At 39.8% G+C, this 20,162-nt stretch overlaps 1 protein-coding gene across 12 annotated transcripts in view; it reads left to right on the top strand.

The window, feature by feature from the left end:
• The window catches only part of TTLL11 (tubulin tyrosine ligase like 11), a 245,870-nt gene that overhangs the window by 59,760 nt on the left and 165,948 nt on the right, over nt 1-20,162 (top strand). For 10 of the 12 annotated variants that reach the window (XM_040482200.1, XM_040482190.1, XM_040482191.1 and 7 more), the window contains exon 3: nt 295-428. The exons of the other annotated variants lie outside the window; for them this stretch is intronic. In XM_040482200.1, coding sequence (XP_040338134.1) covers nt 295-428 — 134 coding nt within the window. The remainder of the gene's footprint in view (nt 1-294; nt 429-20,162) is intronic. 12 annotated transcript variants of the gene reach the window in all.

The raw sequence follows: 20,162 nt of genomic DNA, 5'->3' as shown, positions 1-20,162 counted from the left end.
TAGGGGGCTGGCAAAGAATGGAATAATAGACTAGGTGGAAACTCATTCCTTCAAATTGATGCTTCATTTTTATAAGAGAAAAAAAAATATCTGTCTACTGCCTCAAGTTTTTCATTAATTTGGTGGGTCTTTCCAAATCATGAGTCACCACTGTGGGGAACAGCTCATACCTTTTTTTATCCTGTCTGAGACAGGGAATACGTCGGGTGGGTGGTTTTGAAAGTCCCCAATAATGGCTGTTTTATAGCTAGTGGCCCACTGCTGTTCAAACCTCACAGCTTCTCTTCTCCCCAGGCATGACGGAGATGGTGCGTAAAATTACTCTGAGCAGAGCCGTGAGAATCATGCAGAATCTCTTTCCTGAGGAGTACAACTTCTACCCTCGCTCATGGATTCTGCCTGACGAGTTCCAGCTCTTTGTGGCTCAGGTAGATGGCGCTCTGTCCCCACGACCCTTGAATTATGTCATGTTTGCAATTGTGTCCCGGGAGCTGGGTCCTGGGTCCTGTGTGCTGGGAGCTGGGGCGGGGGGTCCCCAGGAAGCTGCGACTAGCCGTGGGGGTGTCACAGCAGTACACAGTGGGTGTCGGCAGCAATCAAGGAGCTCGGAGAGTTGAACGGGCAGGGTGACAGGTAGGTAAACTGAAGAAGTGGGTCTTGACCTGAGGAGACTGGCCTGAGGCAGATATTGGGAGCCGGGTCTTGGAGTCAGTGTTTGGAAAGCCAAGAAGCCAGAGCTGGAGCAGGTGGCTGAGACCACAAGCAGATCGGGACCGGGTGAATCTGGAGCGTGGTCTCCCCAGCATCCTGTAGTATGAAATGTGGGAGGTCAGACTCTGTTTCAAGGCTAGGGAAGTAGGTCTGACACACTGGGGGGTTATGGGAGGGGACCCTTTAAGTGTTCTCTGCTTTAAATCTGCCCCAGTGTCAATTTTCAAATCACCCATTCCATATCAAAGCAAAATGTTTGGGCACAAAATACTTTGCAGACTTCACCACTGATTGTGAAAGAGTACCAGTAGGGAAGCTGAATTCAAGATCGCCATTTTTCATTTAGGACCATTTCAAAGCCCTTGCCAGTGGGTCCCAAGGTCCATACCATACCTCTGAGAGTAACTATGCGACAGATGCCTATCTCATCGTGATAAGGCTGATACCATTTATTGGTCCTACCGTGTGCTCCAGGCATTGTGCCAGAAGGTTACCATTATTTCTTTTTTTTTTTTTTAATGTTTATTTATTTTTGAGACAGAGAGAGACAGAGCATGAACGGGGGAGGGGCAGAGAGAGAGGGAGACACAGAATCGGAAACAGGCTCCAGGCTCCGAGCCATCAGCCCAGAGCCCGACGCGGGGCTCGAACTCACGGACCGTGACATCGCGACCTGAGCTTAAGTCGGACGCTCAACCGACTGAGCCACCCAGGCGCCCCACCATTATTTCTTTTAATCCTCATGGTGATCTTGGGAAGTTGGTTGTATTATTAATCCCATTTTGTGGATAAGGAAGCTGAGGCTTTGATAGGCAAAGTGACCTGCTGGAGACAGGGATTTAAACCTAGAGCTGATTTCAAGGCCTATGTTTTTTATAATCTATTTTATTGCCTACATGTTGTTTTGGTTTTAATATTAAATCATAAAGCTTGTAATAAAATTATGATTTCGTAAGCACAAAAAAAGTTTGAAGTGGTAATTTTTGAAAGGAAGCTGTCTATGGGATGTTCGTCACATGGGTTTACACATTTCTTAAAATTCATCCAGTTATTAACTTAAAATGAGTACATTTTATTGCTTGTACATTATGCTTCCATAAAGTTAATTAAAAAAAATAAATGCTCAGCTATTCCCCATACTCACCCCTCAATTTCCCACTTCCGTGGCTGTGTTCACGTTTTTGTCCCTGTGTGGAATATGTCTGTCCCATTTCTACAACTCTGTGTTTAACTATTCTTTGAGTTAAAAACATTTTTTAAAATGTTTATTCATTTTTGAGAGACAGAGAGAGAGTGCAAGCGGGGGAGGGGCAGAGAGAGAGAGAGGGAGCCATAGAATCCAAAGCAGGCTCCAGACTCCAAGCTGTCAGCACAGAGCCTGAAGCAGGGCTTGAATTCAAGAGCCGTGAGATCATGACCTGAGCCGAAGTCCAACACTTAACCGACTAAGCCACCCAGGCGCCCCTATTCTGTGAATTTAAATGAGATACCTACCAACTGTGCTTTCAAAATCAGATACTTTTCCATCAACCCCAAAAATTCCTCTGTGCCTCTTTGCAATCCATTCCCTCAACTCTTCCAGCCCAGGCAGCCGCTGATCTGCATTCTCATTATAGATTAATTTTGCGTGTTCAAGAAATCATATATGATATATATACTTCTTTGAGTCTTTTTGTTTCTTTCAGAATTATGTTTTTGAGATTCACCCATGTTTGTTGTGTATATCAGCAGTTTGTATTTTTATTGGCAAGTAGTACTCCATTGTATCAATATACCACAATTTGTTTATCCAACCACCAATTGAGGGGGCATTTGGGTTATTTCCAGTTTGGGATTTTATATTAAAACCACCATGATTGATCACATACAAATCATTTTGTGGATGTATATTTTCATTTCTCTTGGGTTGTACCTAACGAGTGGAATTTCTGGATCATATGGTATCTGTATGTGTGACTTACAAGAACTTGCCAAAGTGTTTTCCAAAGTGGTTGTACACCCTCACCAGCAGTGTGTGAGAGTTCTGTCATTGGCAAGACTTGGTACTGTTAGTCTTTTGAATTTTAGACATTCTTGGAGACGTGTAGTTGTATTTCTTTATGGTTTTAATTTACACCTCCCTGGGGCGCCTGGGTGGCTCGGTCTGTTAAGCGTCTGACTTCGGCTCAGGTCATGATCTCACGGTCTGTGAGTTCGAGCCCCACATCGGCCTCTGTGCTGACAGCTCGGAGCCTGGAGCCTGTTTCAGATTCTGTGTCTCCCTCTCTCTCTGCCCCTCCTCTGTTCATGCTCTGTCTCTCTCTGTCTCAAAAATAAATAAACGTTAAAAAAAAATTTTTACACCTCCCTGATGACCAGACGTTGAGCATCTTTCACATGCTTTGTGGTCATTTGAGTATCTTCTTTTGTTAAGTGTACATTTAAAATTTTGCTTATTTCTATGGGCATTTTATTTTTAAGTTGTAGGTTCTTTATATATTCTGTGTACAAGTCTTTCCTATGTCTATTGTGAATATTTTCTCCCTTTTAACTTTTCAAAACCTTAACCTCAAATTTTCATGTTTTAACTCTGTCTTGTTTTTTTTAATTTTTTTTCAACGTTTATTTATTTTTGGGACAGAGAGAGACAGAGCATGAACGGGGGAGGGGCAGAGAGAGAGAGGGAGACACAGAATCGGAAACAGGCTCCAGGCTCTGAGCCATCAGCCCAGAGCCTGACGCGGGGCTCGAACTCACAGACCGCGAGATCGTGACCTGGCTGAAGTCGGACGCTTAGCTGACTGCGCCACCCAGGCGCCCCTTAACTCTGTCTTTTGAAGAGCACAAGTTTTTAATCTGGGTGAAGTTGAACTTAAAATTTTTTTCTTTTATCGTTTCCGCTTCTGTGTGATCTCTAAGGCATCTTTGCCCAACTAAATGTTGGGAAGATTTTATACTTTGTTTTTTTTCCAGAAGTGTGTTAGTTTTAGGGTTTACACTTAGATTTATGATTCATTTCAACTCAGTTTCTATATATGGCACAAGATCAGTGTTGAAAGTTTCCTTTCTTCCATAGGGATATTCAGTTTTTCCAGTGCCTTTTGCTGCACTGATGATTGTTTCCCTCACTGAATTACCTTGACAACCTTGTTGAAAACCAGTTGACCGTCTGTGTTTGGTCTGTTTCTGGAGTCTGTTTTGTGCCACTCATCTGTATGTTTGCTCTTATGCTGATACCACGCTTTATCTTGGTTACTATAGCAGTAGAGTATATTGGGTAGTGCAAGTCTTCCCACTTCGTGTATCTTCACGATTGTTTTGGTTACCGCAGGACCATTGCATGTCCACCTCACTTTTGTAACCAGTTTGCCCATTTCTACACCGGGCTTTGATTGTGATTGCTTTGATTGTGATTGCACGGTCTCTACAGATCAGTTTGGAAGCCGTGGACATCTTAACAGTGTCAACTCATCTAATCCTTGACTTTTATCTGTATTTATGTCTTCCTTAATTTATCTCAGCAGTGTTTTTATAGTTTTCAGTACAGGCCTTGCACATATTTTGCTAACTTTATCCCTAAGAATGTTTTTTTTTTATGCTATTATAAATGGTATTTTTTGAATTTCATTTTTCTATTGTTTGTTGCTAGTATATAGATACCCAGTTGACTTTTTAATTTTGAACTTGTATCATATGACCTTGCTCAATTCCCTTATTAGTTCTACAAGTTCTTTTTTTTTGTAGATTTGTTTGGATTTTCTATGTATACAATTAATTCACTGGTGAATTAATATTTTTTGTTTCCTCCCTTCTAAATCTTATATGCCTTTTATTTCTTTATTTATTTTTCTTATTATACTGCACTGGTCTAGGATCTCCAGTACATCACTGAATTAGAAGTAATTAGAGTGGACTTTTTTGCCTTGTTCCCAATCTTAGGGAGAAAACATACAGCTTTTCACTGTTACATGTGATATTAGCTATATGTTGTTCGTAGACGCCCTTTATCAGGTTGAGGAATGTGTCTTTTATAGTTTGCAGAAGTTTTTCATCATGAATGGGTGCTTAATGTTGTCAAATGCTTTTCTGTATCTATTAAGATGATTGATTTTTCTCTTTATTTTGGTAATATGATGAGCCACCAATTCACATTAAAAAAATTTTTTTTAATGTTTATATTTATTTTTGAGACAGAGACAGAGCATGAGTGGGGGAGGGGCAGAGAGAGAGGGAGACAGAACCCAAAGCAGACTCTGTGCTGTCAGCACAGAGCCTGACGTGGGGCTCAAACTCACAAAACTGACCTGAGCCGAAATCAAGAGTCAGATGCTTAACCGATTGAGCCACCCAGGCACCCCAGGCAATCCTCATTAAATGAGGTGGTAAATATTTCTTCCTTTACTGTTTTGAAAATTTTGTATAAGATTGGTATTATTTCTTTCTTAAATGCTTGGTAGAATACACCATTGAAAGTATTTGGGCATGGAGCTTTCTTTCTGGAAACATTATAAATTATGAATTAATTTTTTAATACATATAGGTAACTTGTTTCTTTCAAGGAATTAGTCCATTTTATCTAATATGTCAATTTTATTGACAAAAGTTTTGAAAAATAGTATTCCTTATTTTTTTTTTTTTTTAACAGATTTTTTTTTTTCAACGTTTATTTATTTTTGGGACAGAGAGAGACAGAGCATGAACGGGCGAGGGGCAGAGAGAGAGGGAGACACAGAATCGGAAACAGGCTCCAAGCCATCAGCCCAGAGCCCGACGCGGGGCTCGAACTCACGGACCGTGAGATCGTGACCTGGTTGAAGTCGGACGCTTAACCGACTGCGCCACCCAGGCGCCCCTAGTATTCCTTATTTTTTAATGTCTGTGAGATATGTGGTGATCTCGCCCGTTCATTGTCCATATTGGTAATTTGTGTTTTCTTTTTCTTTCCCTTCCCTTCCCTTCCCTTCCCTTCCCTTCCCTTCCCTTCCCTTCCCCTCCCCTCCCCTCCCCTCCCCTCCCCTCTTCTTATTTTCTTTCTTTCTTTTCATATCAGCCTAGCTAAAGTTTTATTAATTTTGTTGATCTTTTCAAAGAACCAACTTGTGATTTCATTATTTTTCTCTATTGTTTGTCCATTTTCTATATCATTGATTTCTACTTTTTTTTGGATTTACTTTTCTTTAACTTTTTATTTATTTTTATTTATTTATTTTATAAATGTTTTGTTTATTTTTGAGAGCACAAGTGGGGGAGGGACAGAGAGGGGGACAGAGGATCCAAAACAGGCTCTTCACTGACAGGCTGACAGCAGTGAGCCTGATGTGGGACTCAAACTCACGAGCCGTGAGATCATGACCTGAGCCAAAACCAAGAGTTGGACACTCAACCGACTGAGCCACCCAGGTGCCCCGCTCCCCCTCTATCTTTTAAGGAGGAACTTAAGTTCCCTGATTTTTGTTTTTAAGTTTATTTATTTCGAGAGAGAGAGGGGGACAGAGGATCCAAAGCAGGTTCCATGCTGACAGCAGAGAGCCTGATGCACGGCTCAAACTTGTGAGCTGTGAGATCATGACCCGAGCCAAAGTTGGATGTTCAACCCACTGAGCCACTCAGGTGCCCCTAAGTTTACTGATTTTTAAAGCATTTTATTTATTTATTTATTTATTTATTTATTTATTTATTTAAGTAGGCTCCACGCTGAGTGTGGAGCCCAGTGCGAGGCTTGAACTCACAACCCTGAGATCAAGACTTGAGCTGAGATCAAGGGTCAGAAGCTTAACTGACTGAGTCACCCAGGTGCACCAAGTTCATTGATTTTTAAACATTAAATCAATAAATTTCTCTCTAAGCACCGCTTTAGATATATTTCAGAAATTTTTGTATATCATATTTTCATTACCATTTAGTTAAAAATGTTGTCTAATGCCCCTTGAGATTTCTTTAACCTGTGGATTATTTAGAAATGGGTTGTTTAATTTATAAATATTTTTGGAATTGTCCAAGTATCCTTTGTCACTGATTTCGAATTTAATTTTGTTGACATCAGAGAATATATTCAGTATTATCTTCGTGCCTTTAAACTTATTGAAAGTTGTCTTATGGCCCATATATTGTTTATCTTGATGAATATTTCATATGTACTTGAAAATAATATGTATTCTGGAGGTGTTGGTGCTAAGTCAAATTGGTACTTGGTACTGTTCATATATTCCTTACTAATTTACCACCTACTTATTCAGTCAGTTACTGAGAGGGTATGCTGAAATTTCCAAATCTCATTGTGGATTGCCTATTTTTCCTTTTAGTTATGTCCATTTTGTTTCATGTAGTTTGAAGCGGTTGTTAGCTTGATGATTTGACTTCATTTGAAGGTAACTTTTCTTGTCCTGAAATCTAGTCTTTCTGGTATTCATATAGCACCTCCTGGCTTAGTATTTGCATGGTATATCATTTTACTATTCTTGTACTTTTATCTATTTGCATTTTTAAAGATTGCTTCTTGTTGACTTCATATAGTTGGGTTATGGTCTTTTATCCAGTTTGATAATCTCTGCCTTTTAATTGGTGTGCTTGGCCCACTTACATTTAATGTACATTTACAATCAATATTGTTGGACTCAAGTATACTATCTTACAATTTCTTTATGGTTTATCCTATATATTTGGATTAATTGAGCATTTTTGTTTGTTTGTTTACTCGTTTTTGAGAAAGAGAGAGAGAGGGAAAGAGAGAATCACCCGCAGGCTCCACACTGTCAGCACAGAGCCTGACATGTGGCTCAAACCCAAGAATTGTGAGATCATGACTTGAGCCCAAATCAAGAATCAGATTCTTAACCGATTGAGACACCCAGGCGCCCCTAATTGATCATTTTTAGTGTTTTATTTTATCTCCTCTTTAGGTTTACTAGCCATGCTTCTTTTAAAAATGTTTTAGTTTTTGTCTTAGCCTTAGAATCTAGGGTTTACAATGCATCTTTAACTTATCACATTTACCTTTAAGTGTTACATACTTCAAGTAAAATATATGTTGCTTCACAACAGTATACCTCTATTTCCATCTTTATACTTTATGGTGTTATCATATATTATATTTCTGTGTTATAAACCCCACAATACATCATTATTATTTTTGCTTTGAAGAGTCAATTATCTTATATAAAGAAGCTGAAAAATGAGTTTATTTGTCTTGTATGCTCACCTATATATTTACATTTCCAGCACTCTCCATTCCTTTGAGTAGTTTTTGGATTCCATCTGGGAATTATTTTCCTTCAACTTGAAGAATTTTTTTAAACATATTTTTTATGGTACAGATCTGCTGTTCTCCCAGCTTTTGTTTGAAAATGTCTTTATTTTACCTTCAGTTTTGAAGCTGTTTTGAAATAATTTTAGACTTATAAGAAAATAGCAAAAGTAGTATGCAGAAAGAGTTCCCATATTCCCTTCATTTAGCTTTCCCTGATAACATCTTATACAATTACTGAAACTGGGAAATTAACATTGATGTAATATTACTTAATAATCTACGTGGCTTGGGGCACTGAGGTGGCTCAGTCGGTTAAGTGTCCAACTCCTGATTTCCCCTCAGGTCATGATCTCACGGTTCATGAGATGGAGCCTGCATTAGGCTCTGCACTGACAGTGTGGAGCCTGGTTGGGATTCTTTCCCCCTCTGTCTGTCTCTACCACTCTGTCTCTCTCAAAATAAATAAATAAACATTAAAAAATAATCTACTCACCTTATTTGCATTTTTCTATTGTCTTGCTAATGTCTTTTTTTCCTGGGACAGGATCCACTCCATGTTCACTCATTGCATTTAGTTGTCATATCTCCTTAGTCTCCTGTAAGCTGTAACAGTTCTTCAATCTATCTTTGTCTTTCATGACCTGACTCTTATGAAAAGTACTGGTCATTTTCTTTTTTTAGAATGTCCCTCAATTTGTTACAAAGCTGTAACCATCAAGACAGCATGGTACTGGCACAAAAACAGACACTTAGATCAATTGAACAGAATAGAGAACCCAGAAATGGACCCACAAATGTATGGCCAACTAATCTTTGACAAAGCAGGAAAGAATATCCAGTAGAATAAAGACAGTCTCCTCAGCAAACGGTGTTGGGAAAACTGGACATCAACATACAGAAGAATGAACCTGGACCACTTTCTTACACCATACACAAAAATAAACTCAAAATGGATAAAAGACTTAAATGTAAGACAGGAAGCCATCAAAAGCCTCTTTGACCTTGGCCACAGCAACTTCTTACTCAACATGTCTCTGGAGGCAAGGGAAACTATTGGGACCTCATCAAGATAAAAAGCTTCTGCACGGTGAAGGAAATAATCAGCAAAACTAAAAGGCAACCAACAGAATGGGAGAAGGTGTTTGCAAATGACATATCAGATTAAGGGTTAGTATCCAAAATCTATAAAGAACTTATCAAACTTAACACCCAAAAACAAATAATCCAGTGAAGAAATGGGCAAAAGACATGAATAGACACTTTTCCAAAGAAGACATCCAGATGGCTAACAGACACATGAAAAAATGCTCAACATCACTCATCATCAGTGAAATACAAATCAAAACCACAATGAGATATCACCTCATACCAGTCAGAATGGCTAAAATTAACAACTCAGGCAACAAAGATGTTAGTGAGGATACGGAGAAAGAGGAACTCTTTTGCACTGCTGGTGGGAATGCAAACTGGTGCAGCCACTCTGGAAAACAGAATGGAGGTTCCTCAAGAAACTAAACATAGAACTACCCTACTACCCAGCAATTGCACTACTAAGTATTTATCCAAAGGATACAGGTGTGCTGTTAAGGGACACATGCACCCCAATGTTTATAGCAGTGCTATCGACAATAGCCAAAGTATGGAAAGAGCCCAAATGTCCATTGATGGATGAATGGATAAAGAAGATGTGGTATATATATATATACAGTAGAGTATTACTCAGCAATCAAAAATGAAATCTTGCCATTTGCAACAATGTGGATGGAACTAGAGTGTATTATGCCAAGTGAAATTAGCCGGTCAGAGAAAGACAAATATCATATAACTTCACTCATATGTGGAATTTAAGATACAAAACATATGAACATAAGGGAAGGGAAGCAAAAATAATATAAAAACAGGGAGGGGCACAAAATATAAGAGACTTTTAAATATAGCGAACACATTGAGGGTTGCTGGAGGAGTTGTGGATGAGGAGATGGCTAATGGGCAAGAGCATTGAGGAAGACACTTGCTGGGATGAGCACTGGGTATTATACAGAGGATGAATCGCTGGAATCTACTCCTGAAATCATTATTGCACTATGTGCTAACTAACTTGGATGTAAAGTAAAAAAAAACAAAACAGAATGTTCCTCAATTTGGTTTTGTCTGATTTTTCTCATGATTAGATTACGATTACACTTTTTTTTTATACGAATACCACAAAATGATGTTGTGACCTTCTTAGTGCAGCATATCAGGAGATACATAATGTCAAGATGTCTTATTTCTGGTGATGTTAAATTTAATCACTTAGTTGAGGTAGTTTCTGTTAGGTTTCTCCACTAAAAAGTTGCTGTTTTCCCTTTGTAAGGTTAAGTATTTTGTGGGGAGATATTTTGGGACTATGTAGCTAGTCTATTTGTCTCATACTTTAAAAAAAAAGCTTTAATTCAGATATAATTAAAGTACAATAAACTACAAATATTTAAAGTTTGCAGTTTGATAGGCTTTGATATATGAAAAAACCCACAAAACTGTCACCACGATCAAAATCATGAATATATCCATCACCCCAGAACATTTCCTCATGTCCTTTTGTAATCTTTCCTTTCTTCCTCTCCTTGCCCTCTGCCTCGCATCACCAGGCAACCATAGATCTGCTTTCTATCAAGACTAGTTCGCACTTTCTAGAATTTTATATAAGTGGAATAATGTAGCAGTACTCTTATTTTTTCCTTAAAAATTTTTTTTTCTGGCTTCTTTCACTCTACAGAATTATTTTGAGATTCATCCATACTGTAGTATTCATCAATAAAAATTCATTTATTTTTATTATTGAGGAGTAATTCTATTTAATGTATAAACCAAAGTTTGTTTATACCTTCAGCTGCTGCTGGATATTTGGATTGATTCCTGTTTTGACCTATTACAAATAAAGATGCTGTAAATATCCGTGTCTGAGTCTCTGTATGGACATATGATTCCATTTCTCTTGAGTAAATGCTTAAGAATGGAGTGTCTGGATCATATAGCAGATGTATATTTGATATCAAGGAAAATACCAATTGTTTTCCAAAGTGGTTGTGCCATTTTATATTTCCATCAGCCATGTGTGAGCATTTTAGTTCTTCCACATCCTTGCCATTAGTTGGTAATAGTCTTTTCAATTTTAGCAATTCTAATAGATGTGTAGCCTTTTCTTGTTGGCTTTATATTTGGGTTTCTCTAGTTATTAATGATGTTGAACATCTTTTCCTGTGCTTTATCATACAAATACATTCTTTAATGAAATATTTATTTATATCTTGGGTCCATTTTTAAAAATTGAATTGTTGGGGCGCCTGGGTGGCGCAGTCGGTTAAGTGTCCGACTTCAGCCAGGTCACGATCTCGCGGTCCGTGAGTTCGAGCCCCGCGTCGGGCTCTGGGCTGATGGCTCAGAGCCTGGAGTCTGTTTCCGATTCTGTGTCTCCCTCTCTCTCTGCCCCTCCCCCATTCATGCTCTGTCTCTCTCTGTCCCAAAAATAAATAAACGTTGAAAAAAAAATTAAAAAAAAATAAAAATTGAATTGTTTATTATTGAGTGTTGAGAGTTCTTTATGTATTTTGAATATAGGTATTTATCAGCTATATCAATTGCAAATATTTTCTTCCATTCTGTGCATTGTCTCTTCATTGTCTTAACAGTATATTTTGAAGATCAAATTTTCATTCTGGTGAAGTCCAATTTATCAGTTTGTTCTTTCATTGATCCTGGTTTGGTGTTATGTAAGAATCTTTACCTAACTCAAACTCTCAAAGATGTTCTATGCTTTTGTCTAGAAATTTTGTAGTTTTAAGTTTAGGTCTATGATTCATTTGACTTAATTTTTGAATATGCTGTGAGGTATGGATTGAAGTTCACTTTTTTGGGGGGCGCCTGGTGGCGCAGTCGGTTAAGCGTCCGACTTCAGCCAGGTCACGATCTCGCGGTCCGTGAGTTCGAGCCCCGCGTCGGGCTCTGGGCTGATGGCTCAGAGCCTGGAGCCTGTTTCCGATTCTGTGTCTCCCTCTCTCTGTGAGCCTCCCCCGTTCATGCTCTGTCTCTCTCTGTCCCAAAAATAAATAAACGTTGAAAAAAAAAATTTGAAGTTCACTTTTTTTGGACATGGATATCCAGTTGTTTCAGAAACATTTGATGAGAATACTAACCTTTCTCTCCCAAATTGCCTTTGCCTTTATGTTGAAAATAGTTGCTCAAGTATATGTGGATGTGTTTCTGAATTCTCTATTCTATGCCATTCATATATTTGTCTATTTTTATGCTAATATCTCACTGTCTTGGTTACTATAGTTTTGTAATAAGTCTTGAAACAAGTAACATAGGTCCTTCAGCTTTGTGCATGTTTTTCAAAGTTGTCTAGGTTATTATAGTCTTTTGATCTGCCATAAGAATTTATTTTATTTTATTTTTTTAATTCAAGGTTATTTTTTAAAAAATGTTTATTATTTTTGAGAGAGAGAGAGAGAGAAAGTGAGCACACGCTGGGGAGGGACAGAGAGCAAGAGGGAGACAGAGGATCTGAAGCGGGCTCAGCACTGACAGCAGAGAGCCCAATGTGGGGCTCAAACTCACAAATTGTGAAATCATGACCTGAGCCAAAGACAGATGCCTAGCTGACTGAGCCACCCAAGTGCCCCGTATCTGCCATATGAATTTTAGAATCAACTTATCAATCTACAAAAAAGCCTGCTGGGATTTTGATTAGGATTGCATTGAATCTACATTTTACTTTAGGTAGAATCAACATCTTAACAACATTGAGTCTTCTGACCCATGAACATGATATATCTCTCCTTTTATTTAGGTCTTTAATTTCTTTGGGCAATGTCTTAGTTTTTAGTGCCTATGTCTTTCACATTTTTTGAAGTTTATTCCTACGTATTTCAAATTTTTGATGCATTGACAATGTTGTATTTTTAAACTTCAATTTCTAGTTGTTTATTGTGAGTATGTACAAATACAGTTGACTTTTATATATTGATCTTGTATCCTGCAATCTTGCTAAACACAGTAGTTTTCAGTAGTTTATTTTGTAGATTCCATTGGATTTCCTGGATAGACTATCATGTCTTCATGATTTCTTACTTTCCAGTCATTTCTTTTTCTTACCTTATTGCACTGGCTAAAAGTCCCATAAAATGTTAAATAGAAGTGGTGAGAGTAGACGTCCTAGACTTGTTCTTGATCTTAAGGGATAAGCCTTTAGTTTTTCATCATTAAGTATGGGTTAGTTATAGACTTCTTGTAGATGACCTTTATTAGATTGATGAAGTTTCCTTCTGTTCCTTGTTTCCATGGATTTTGTTTTGTTTTTAATTAGAAATGTGTGTTGGATTTTTTTACATAATCTTCTTGAGTCTATTGAGATGATCATATGGATTTTCTTTTTTAGTTTATTGATATGATGAATAATATTGATTGATTTTTAAATATTAAATAAACCTTGCATTTCTTTTTTTTTCTTTTTTTTTCTTTTTTTTTTTTTTTTAATTTTTTTTCCCCAACGTTTATTTATTTTTGGGACAGAGAGAGACAGAGCATGAACGGGGGAGGGGCAGAGAGAGAGGGAGACACAGAATCGGAAACAGCCTCCAGGCTCTGAGCCATCAGACCAGAGCCCGACGCGGGGCTCGAACTCACGGACCGCGAGATCGTGACCTGGCTGAAGTCGGACGCTTAACCGACTGCGCCACCCAGGTGCCCCTAAAACCTTGCATTTCTAAGATAAATCCAACTAGGTAATGATATATTATCCTCTTTACATATTGTTGGATTTGATTTTATAATATCTTGTTTAAAATGTTTGCATCTATATTCATGAGGGATACTGTTCTGCAGTTTTCTTTTTTTGCAATGTCTTTGCCTGGTTTGTTATTAGGGTGATGCTGGTCACATAGAATGAGTCGGAAGTATTCTCTCCTCTTAAATTTTCTGAAAGAGTTTGTGTAGAATTGGCATTATGTCTTTATTAAATTTTTGGTAAAACTCACCAGTGAAGTCATGTGGACTTGATGTTTCTTTATGGGAACGTTTTAATGAAAATTTCCATTTCTATAACAGATACAGGCTATTTATGTTTTCTATTTCTTCTTGAATGAGCATTGGTAGTTTGTATCTTTCAATGAATTTGTCTATTTTTGCATTCCTACAAATGTTCTTGAACTTTGTTATGAGATTCAGTTAAGTTAACCTGTAAATAGATTTGGGTCTTGTTTTTAAGGTCTGTCAGACAGGACTGGAGCAGTGCTCAGTATAAACAAATTATTCCTTACTACTTAGGTGTACTTCACCCAGTGCACCCGTGAATCGTGGTGTTTTCTAGTCTGGCTGGTGAGAACAGACAGTATTCCAGGGTCTGTGTGTGCATCAGGCATTCCTACTTCTAATTCTTTTCGGTGCTTCTTTCCTTGGCCTCAGGTAGTTTCCTCATAATCGTGCACTGATTTGTACTTGGCTAAATACTGATGGGAGACCCTCCGTGGATGTCCAGAGTTCTCTCTTTGTGAAGAAGTCTCCTCTCCAGTAGTCTTTCCTGAGAACTCTAACTACCTTACTCTCCCCTGACAATTCCATTCCCTCAGCTTGGGGAGTCTATTGGACTCCTGAGTCTATTGGAATCTCTCTCAAGGCAGTAACCTGGGGCAATCTTAGGACTCACATCATTTAATTTTTGTCTCTCAGGAATCATTGTTCTTTGTCGCCTGATGTCCAGTGCCTTCAAAACCATCGCTTCATGCATTCTGTCTAGTATTTGGTTGCTTCAGTTGGAAAGGTAAACCCAGTTTCTATCAGTACATCTTGGCTGGAAATGGAAGTCCTCCGAATGATTGATTATGTGACAATAACAATAGCAATAGTTTTTTTTTTTTTTTAACCGAGATTACCTCATTTAAAATTCTTCAGCAACCCTAACTGGGTTCTTCTATTATTCATAGGAGAGGAAACTGAGGCACAGAGAAGTTAGGTGATTTTGTCAGGGTAACACAGCTTGGATGACTAGCCCCAGAGTTAATACTTTTACTTTCTGTACTGTAATATGGGAGAATATTTGAATAGATGTGTGGATAAGGTATGGAACTATGCCAGAGAAAAGAGTAAAACTTGTCCAGGATGAGAAGGTTAGGGTAATCAGGGTAGAGGGCAGATGAGAGAGTGGGAGGCAGAAGGCTTCCTGTTGAGGTGACACCTGATTAGACTTTGAAATAACGAGCTTGCCTTGTAGACTAACCAAAGAAGAGCATTCCAGCTGAAACCAGTAGCTTGTGCATAGGTGCACAGATGTGAAATAGTATGGCATATTGGAATGATAAGCAGATTGGTGTTATTGGAGTTTAAAAGAAGAGGGTTTGGCAGTAGATGAAGTGAGAGAAGCAGAGGCCAGGTCATGGAGGGTCTTGAATGCCAGGTTAACAGGAGGAAGCAATGAGAGGTTCAGGTAGGGGGTGAGGAAGAGTGTGGCCAGGTTATGGTATTAGCAGAGTAAGCTTTGGTGGAGTATAGATGGGATTGGGGAGAGCGGAGGAGTGAGGCCTATGGGAAAGGATGCTCTGCTTGGCCGGATGACAGAGATGCTGAGGGTTGTATTGAAACACTGAGACAGGACTCATGCAGAGAAGGGCCAGACATGCAGGATATTTAGAAGACGGAATCCACAGGACTCGGAGAGGGATCAGAGAGGGGGGGTTGAGGAAGAAGGCGGAACTGACGCTTTCAGGAATCTGGTGGGGGTGCCCTTTGCTAAGATGCCGAAGAGAAGGAGCAGGTTTAGTGGAGAAGATGGAAAACCGAACTAGTGCTTGTTATTTACCTGTTGACTTTCTGACTGTAGCTGTTCAGAGAGACTTGTGGGTAAAATGGGAGGTGGGTCAGGTGATCGACGGGGACTAAGTCCTGAACCATCAAAGCCCTTTTGATCAACGCTAAAAGTACTTAGGACAGGTTCCCTAACATAAAGGAGGATTTCTTTGTTTCTAAGATGGTATTCATCTAGAATCTGCTGACTCAGAGCCTGGCACATGCAGAATAAGACTCTGAAAACACTACTCTGGACACTTGCTGGAAAGCCCAGCCCGTCTGGTAAGTCCCTTCCCCCAGCCTGGGTTCTCCATCTGTTAAGTGGGTAAATGATCCGAACCTCAGAGTGATTGTGCACATCCAGTGAGTATTGGATGATGAAATGCTTTATTAGCTGTAAGCCTGATTAAAAAAAAACCACCACCACCACCACCACCACCAACATGTGGCATTCTTATTTTTAATATCTCCTTTGTTTTAATACAAAACAATGCATTCATATTAAGAATTCAAATAATACGGGAACGTGTAAAGTAAAAGGCGAAAAAGAAAATCCCCACTCATTAGAGATTACTTGAACACTAGTGTGTATCCTTCCAGCTTTTTCCTATGTATGAACAGATAGACACCGCGTCACACACAGCTCTTTTTCTTTAAAGAAATGGGATTATCCTCTGCATTCTCTTCTTCAGTCTGCCATTTCCTCCACTGTGTTTTATACATCTTTCCATTTCACTGCTGCAAAGTACTCTGTTGTAGGCGTGCATGACTTTTACAATCGTTCCCCTATTGATGAACATATAGGTAGTTCTCCTGTTTCTTTGGTTCAACAAGTAATGCCATCAGGAGCACCTTCCTACGTAGGTACCTTTATACCCCCGTGCCAGCATTACCTCCAGACAGATACCTCAAAGTGGAATAGCTGTATTAAAAGATACGTGCATTTACATTTTGACAGGTAAAGCCAAACACGAGGCTTTATTAGAAATGGTGCACTTAATTATGAGAGTAAACAGTGTCTTGCCATTGCCTTGGAAGTGAGCTGTCAGAGGTGCGTGTGGGGTGCGCGCTTTGTGACTCCTACAACAGCAGGAGGATGTGTGAGTAGCTGAACAGCATTCTAAAACCTGACACTTGGTAGGTATTTGATTTGTCACATTAATTAGCATTCAATTTATTTCACTAAAGAACGGGGAAGATCCACATCGCTCCTATATTCCTTTGCAAAACTGGTACCCAAATATGATCAGCAGGTGGCACTAGCTGGAAGCAAGTAGGATTCTCCGTGGAAATTTTTGTGGCGAGGAGGACGCAGGCTCTCTTTCCCTCTTCAGCAGATGGCCAATAAAAAAATTCCTTGGAGTTTATTTTGCATATGGTCTTCCATCTGGGTATTTGAGAAAAGTACAGTTTTGTTATCAAAACAGTATTTATTATGGTGAAGGAGTTTGTATTTCGTAGCAGAAGAATTTTTCAGTGAATAAAGCCAAAAACCTGTTCAATAATGTTTTGCAGTTTCTTGGACAGAGTCAGTGAGCATGAGGTTCTTCCATTTTCCTCTCCAGTTACCAACCTCAGTTAGCTTTTATTGATTCAGCTCCTCGAGGCTGAATGAAGTGCATTATTTGCAAAAACCCCAGAGAACAATGTTCTCCACTGGGTGTAGGAACTAGGAGAATGTGGAGTTATAAGTGGGTCAGAGTCGAGGCAGGAACAACACCTTCAATGTGAAGTTTGTATTCCTTGTCCTGATTCCGCACTTAGCAAACCACCTTCTGCTGGCTTGATTACTCGCATCGTTCTCCTGCATATCGATGACATGCTGATTTGGCTGGCTTGGGTCACCCAATGGCTTACCCAAAGGATGAAGTTTCTACGCCTTCAACCTGCCTTGGGGAGCCCTGGCCCTCTCCACAGCCTCAGCTGGCACCATTTTCCACTCCTTTCTATGGCATATCCTTCCATATTCAGCTTTCTAGGTACCGCGGCCTCCCTTACTCTGCATTTTGTACATGCCTCTCCTGTCACCTAGAGCACTTGTCTCCATCCTCTGTGTCCCTCTCCCACCTACGATGCTGTTTTCTTTCACCTGACAAATGAGGCTCATTCTTCAGACCGCTGTTTTCTTATACTTTTCCTATAAACCTACTCTGCCCCCCAAGTCAGGGGCACGTCCTTGACAACACCTTGTTCTTCTCTCTTCCTGGCACTTATGTGTGCTCACTGTTTGGTAACTGCATGTTTCATAATCTTTCTTTCCTTCTCCAAGTCCCACAAGGGCAGCTAGTGATGGGATGGGTCTCACTCATCACTGTGTCCCTAGCACCTTTCACAGCACCTGGCACCCAATAGGAACTCAAGTATATTTGCAAATTAATATGCAGATGCGCAGGTTTAAAAATTTTGTCTCTTGTGCGTTTAGCCATCAAAAGTTGGCTCCTCTGAGGTCAAGGGTATCAGTATGAGCTAGCCTGTCACTTTATAAGGGTGTGGGCTGGACTTGGGTCATGAGGAACTTGACCATCCAGTGAGACGGTGGTTGTTGTGCTGCCCTTTCCCTGATGATGCCCCAACCCCCACCCACACACGGAGCTCTGACACACATCTGCAGCAAGCTTGGAATGCCTTCTGTTTATTCAGCGTGGCTTCCACCGAGGCTGCGGCCGTGGCCTGGGGTTCTGGTGCATAACCAGTAAAGGACTGAAGACAGAAGTTAGGGGACCCCAGCTGTCAGAAGAAGGCAGATGATTCAGAGCTGCTGGCAGTGACTCTGTAGGAGCCATGGTCTCACCTCCCCATCTGCTTCAAGTTTCGTTTTCTTTGTTGCCAAAAATAGAACCTCACCTCCCGCTTAGATATATCATGCCTTTCTTGTGCCCCTTGCTTAACAGTTCAATTTGTTTACTGGAAAAATGATACCATCTGAAACCCAAGAGGCTGCTCCTCTCTGGAAAAGCATACCTAGGTCCTATTCATTAGGAAGTCCTTTTAAGTGGCCCACGTGACAACTGGCACCTTTGCAGTTTACCAAGTACACGACCTCTGCTATCCTCACTCAATGGGGGAGGTGTCGTTGCCTCCAGTTTACAGATGAGGACATGGGGGTTCAGAATCGGAGGTCCCTGCTCATGGTTCTGTGTGGCTCTGCAATGGCCAGTGCACTCAGATTTCTGGCATGGTTCAGTGCAGACATTTCCTGAGACCTACTAAGTGCCGGGTGCTAGTGAAACAAACCAACTCACATACATCCTTGCCCTCGGCAGTCATTTAATGTGAAAGGAAGGGCTGGGCTGGAGTAGGTGGCCTGGATTCAAGTTCTGGCTTTCTGTTTTCCCCAGTTCTACTGAGATGTAATTGACATATAACATGGGTGAGTTTAAAACGTACAGCGTGATGATTTGTCATAGGGGTATGTTAGGAAATGATTGTCCCATAAGTATAAGGTTGGTTAATACATCCATCACCTGACATAACTACATTGTGTGTATGTGTGTATGTGTGTGTGTGTGTGTGTGTGTGGTGAGAACATCTAAAATCTACTCTCTTAGCAACTTTTAAGTACACAATGCAGTATTGATAACTGTAATCACCATATCTGTACATCAGAGGCCCCAGAACTTATGCATCTTATAACTGGAAGTTTGTGCACTTTGGCCACTACTCATTTCCCCCACCTCCCAGCCCCTGGCAACCACCATTCTACTCTCTGTTTCTACAACTTACACTTTTTTTTTTTTTTAAATATAGATTCCACATATAAGTGAGATCATACAGTGTTTGTCTTTCTCTGACTTATTTCACTTAGCATAATGCCCTCAAGGTCCATCCATGTAAATGGCAATATTTTCCTTCTTTTCTTATGGCTGAATATCATTCCACTTTATATATACACCACATTTTCTTTGTCCATTAGTCTGGTGATGGACCCCAAGTTTGTTTCCATGTGTTGGTTATTGTGAATAATGCTGCAACAAACATGGGGGTGCAAGTATCTCTCAGAGGTAACCATTTCATTTCTTTTGGATATATGCCTACAAGTGGGATTGCTGGTCGTTCTATTTTTAATTTTTTGAGGAACCTCTAAACTGTCTTCCACACTGGCTGTTCCACTTTACAGTCTCACCAATAGGAGCGAGGTGATACCTCATTGTGGTTTTGATTTGCATTTCTCTGATTATTAGTGATGTTGATCATCTTTTCATGTTCCCGTTGGCCATTTGTATGTCTTCTTCAGAAAAATGTCTGTCTGGGTCCTTTGCCCTTTTTTTTTTTTTTTTGGAAAATTAAATTTTTTTCAACGTTTATTTATTTTTGGGACAGAGAGAGACAGAGCATGAACGGGGGAGGAGCAGAGAGAGAGGGAGACACAGAATCAGAAACAGGCTCCAGGCTCTGAGCCATCAGC

This window comes from Herpailurus yagouaroundi, unplaced genomic scaffold, assembly GCF_014898765.1.
Source record: "Herpailurus yagouaroundi ecotype Mexico unplaced genomic scaffold, PumYag 160, whole genome shotgun sequence".
In the NCBI taxonomy this organism is placed as follows: domain Eukaryota; kingdom Metazoa; phylum Chordata; class Mammalia; order Carnivora; family Felidae; genus Herpailurus; species Herpailurus yagouaroundi.
Note: the sequence above shows the minus strand (reverse complement) of the source record. Positions and strands in the feature narration are given on the sequence as shown.